The sequence below is a fragment of the Neodiprion lecontei genome, chromosome 3 (assembly GCF_021901455.1).
Source record: "Neodiprion lecontei isolate iyNeoLeco1 chromosome 3, iyNeoLeco1.1, whole genome shotgun sequence".
In the NCBI taxonomy this organism is placed as follows: domain Eukaryota; kingdom Metazoa; phylum Arthropoda; class Insecta; order Hymenoptera; family Diprionidae; genus Neodiprion; species Neodiprion lecontei.
Window position 1 is genome coordinate 14,583,215 of NC_060262.1, and position 4,351 is coordinate 14,587,565.

General features: G+C 41.0%; 1 protein-coding gene across 1 annotated transcript; it reads left to right on the plus strand.

Annotated features, from left to right (window-relative positions):
* Nucleotides 1–374: 374 nt before the first annotated feature.
* LOC124293433 lies at nucleotides 375–2,842 on the plus strand. Its single transcript, XM_046734286.1, has 3 exons — nucleotides 375–468; nucleotides 553–1,691; nucleotides 1,844–2,842. Exons 1-3 carry the CDS (start codon nucleotides 375–377, stop codon nucleotides 2,840–2,842), a joined length of 2,232 nt encoding a protein of 743 aa, XP_046590242.1.
* Nucleotides 2,843–4,351: the final 1,509 nt, after the last annotated feature.

Here is a 4,351-nt window from a genome sequence, read left to right on the forward strand (position 1 = left end):
AGTCAACCCAGTCTTCAACAGAAACCATAGCGGTAAGAAAGGTCGCTGGGCGGCTATCTAACTTCTTTAAAATCTGGAAGAATATTACGTCAGACAAATTTGTTTTGGCTTGTGTACGGGGGTACGAGCTAAAGTTCAGTAAACCCCCTAATCAAGCATATATTCCTTCAGAACCCTCGTTCAATCCTGAAGAATTTCCTAAGCATAAGGAACAGATCAACCATCTTCTAAAGCTAGGAGTGGTTGAAAGGTGCCCTTGCAGCCCAGGCCAATTTATTTCTACTTATTTTTTAGCCCCGAAACCAAACGGTTCTGACAGAATTATATTAAACTTTAAAAAATTGAATACCTTTATTGACACCGAACATTTTAAGATGGAGGATATACGTTCGGCCACGCGCTTGATATCTTTGGGAGCTTTTATGGCCAATTTAGAACTGCAGGATGCATACTTTTTAATTCCTGTTGGTAAGAAATGTAGAAAATTCTTGAGATTTTCGTTCGAAGGGCAATTATATGAATTCACTTGCCTGCCGTTTGGACTTTCCTCAGCACCTAGAGTCTTTACTAAGGTCCTTAAGCCTGTGCTTAATTGGCTGCGTAGCAGGGGGTTCTTATCAGTTGCCTACTTAGATGACATCCTATGCATCGGGGATAATTATAAATCCTGTTTGGACAATGTGAAGAGCACAGTAGATATATTTGAGTCTTTGGGATTTATCGTTAATAACAGAAAGAGTAATCTCACACCCAGCACCCAGTGTAAATTCATAGGATTTATCTTAAACTCAGAAAATGTAACACTAGAACTATCTCAGGAGAAACGAGATAGAACCCGAAAACTTATCGTGCTTTTTAATTCAAAGAAAGTGTGCAAAATCCGTGATTTCGCTCACTTCATCGGCATTATAACTTCTTGTTGTCCAGCTATCAAATATGGCTGGCTTTACTCAAAAAATTTTGAGCGAGCCAAATACTTATCTCTATTGGTAAATGACGTAAATTACGAGGCTCAAATGCTTCTTCCCGAATGGCTGCAAGAGGATTTTGCTTGGTGGAAGGTTAATATAACACTTGCGGTTAATCCAGTTAGAAAGTTCAAATTTCAAAAAGAAATTTTTTCAGACGCATCTACTACTGGATGGGGTGCCTTTTTCGATGGGAATACAGCCCACGGGTTTTGGAAAAGCTCTGAGATAAACTTACATATCAACTGTTTAGAACTCATAGCGACTTTTATGGCCTTAAAGTGCTTTGCTAGGGATTTGAGCAATTGTGAACTCCTACTCCGGATCGATAATACTACGGCAATTGCTTATGTTAACAGAATGGGGGGAGTGCAATACCCAGGCTTAAATAAGGTTTCTAAAGATATCTGGCGTTGGTGTGAAAAGAGAAATATATGGCTTTTTGCAACGTATATTCCGTCTAAGGAGAATGTAGAGGCGGACAGAAGTTCAAGGATTAAAAATATTGATACTGAATGGGAGCTGGCAGATTACGCTTTTAGTATGATTGAAAGGTCTTTTGGAGTACCAGAAATCGACCTGTTTGCTTCTAGAATTAATACAAAATGCATCAAATTTTGTGCTTGGCAGAGGGATCCAGAGGCACAGGCTATCGACGCGTTTACTTTAAATTGGTCCCAATGGCGTTTTTATGCATTCCCTCCATTTGCTCTCATTCTGAGGGTATTAAGAAAATTAATTCAAGATGAGGCGGAGGGTATAGTTGTCGTCCCATATTGGCCGACGCAACCGTGGTACCCTCTGTTTAGGTCCATTTTGGTCAATGAACCGATTATTTTGAAGCCATCGGCTAATTTGCTGTCATCTCCTTGTAGGTCCCATTTGCATCCTCTAGCCAGGACGCTGGCTTTAGTTGTAGGAAAGTTATCGGCGAGGCCTACAAACGAAAAAACGTTGCAGATGCAACGATAGATCTCCTCATCGCTTCTCTGGCAGATAACACTATTAAGCAATATAGTGGTCCATTAAAGGCTTGGATACACGTTTGTGGAAAATTCAAAATTGATCCATTTACGGGTCATGAAAACCAAGTATTGGAATTTTTGACGGAACGCTATGAAGCAGGTGCTTCATATGGTACCCTTAATTCCTGCAGAGCAGCGATTTCACTAATATCTAACGAGAATATAGGAAAAAGCCCGACAATTGGCAGATTTTTCAAGGGTGTTTTCAAAACAAGACCTTGTAAACCCAAGTACGATAGAACCTGGGATATAAGCCCAGTATTAAACAAGATTTCAGAAATGTTTCCTTTAGAAAAATTGGGTCTACAAGATCTAACTGTCAGGCTAGTCACGCTGTTAGCCTTGGTAACTGCGCAACGGGTACAGACTCTGGCTTCTATTAAACTTAGCAATATTAAAGAAACTCGTGACGGATTCGAAGTCAAGGTTACGGATATTTTGAAGACTTCAAAACCTGGGTCTAGTCAACCTCTTCTGTTGTTGCCCCGCTTTGAGCAGCAGCCTAAACTATGTATAGCAAGTGTACTAGAGCGGTATATCGAAAGGACTAAGCCCCTAAGAGACAATTGCAATACGTTACTAATTACAATTAAAAAACCGTACAGAGCGGCTTCGTCGCAAACTATCAGCAGGTGGATCAGGAGCATGCTAGCTCAGAGTGGGATTGGCGAGGAATATTCCGCGCATAGTACTAGACACGCATCCACTTCTGCAGCCTTAAAGAAGGGTATCGATATTAATATAATCAAGTCGGCCGCGGGATGGTCTAAAGAATCCCAGGTGTTTGCCAAATATTACAACAGACCTATTGCTAGTCTTAAAAACGGTTTTGCTTCCTTCTTACAATAATAAGCACATAGTATATTCCTCCATATTTATGTTACCATTAAAAAAAGTTGATAATTATCCACATATGTGAAAATTCTAAGAGTTGAAGGTCCTCCAGAGGCTTTATATATAAAATTAAAAGAAAAAAAAAAAAAACGTAAGGTTCTCTAAACATCTACCTTGTAATTTGGAGAACGAGACTCTCGGTATAATTGCTCGATCGAATGAACTTAGCTAAGTGAAGTTCGATCGAGATTATGATGAGAGTCTCGTTCGAAATGATTACAACCCTCCCAGTGTGCTAATTTTCCGGCAGCGAAAATTTGTTTTTACCCTACCCTGACATTTTTTATTGTATATATAAATGCTATACTTTAAACATAAAAAAGCATGAGCGGGAGAGCGGGAGGAAGAAGGGAAAATGGGTTGTGAATTTTATATTCTGAAGATTGTGGCGACATCGTGCGAGAAGTAGCGGTACTACCTTGTAATCATGTCGAACGAGACTCTCATCATAATCTCGATCGAACTTCACTTAGGTAAGTTCATTTGATCGAGCAATTATATTAATGTATAATATGAATATATATAAATATATATATATATATATATATATATATATATATATATATATATATATATATATATATATATATATGTGTGTGTGTGTGTGTATTGTGACGTGGTATTTCGTACCCCGTCACTTTGTTTAATTATCGCATTCCCCTAGGTGCAGATATCGCTAAAAATAACGAAAGCACGTCTGAGGCCAATACTCCAAAAATGAACGACTAATTATCTTTAAGTTGAATTCTCTTTACTAAGCTGATTGTATGCTATTTTCTAATTCTGGAATGCTCTTCGAGAACCATCCGCGAGACCTTCACGTCAAGATACCAGGACACTGCCTGACAGGGGTCACGTACCAGCTCAACATCGACCACCACCGACTACAGACGAACGAATACCGCTGAAACCACTCCCGATGGATGCCTATCTAGTTGTCGAACAGGGTCGTGCGTGATGCACAAACAGCACCTCCAACTATTTGAGACTTATCGGCCAGGAGCCGAACCACGAACGAATGCTTCTACCGCTCGGATGCATCGTCAGGCGGCGTACAGGGCTGTGCGTCAAAAACACAACAAAGCCTCCCGTCGACGATACTTATCAGCCTGGAGCTGAACCGACCCTAACATCTACTAAGTCGTTGACTATCCAATAGAAGACGGTTTTCTCTTCACGAACCGTCTTATCGAAGGACTGCGGCGTGGAATAGGCTAATGATATGCTGACCACGTGGATCTGGTGGATCTAGTGTGGGGATCCGGGTTGAGGGCCATCACCACCAGATCGTTCCGGCATGAGGGCTTCAATGAGCGAGGGCCGGGATGCAGCGCCGACGAAATAGCTACAACGGGGAGTACCAGTAAAGCAAGGAGTGAGTTACAGTCGATCGCAAGTCCAAAGGACCGGTGACGTAATATTGCCGCACACCTCAATATCGCAACACATGAACAGTACGACCCC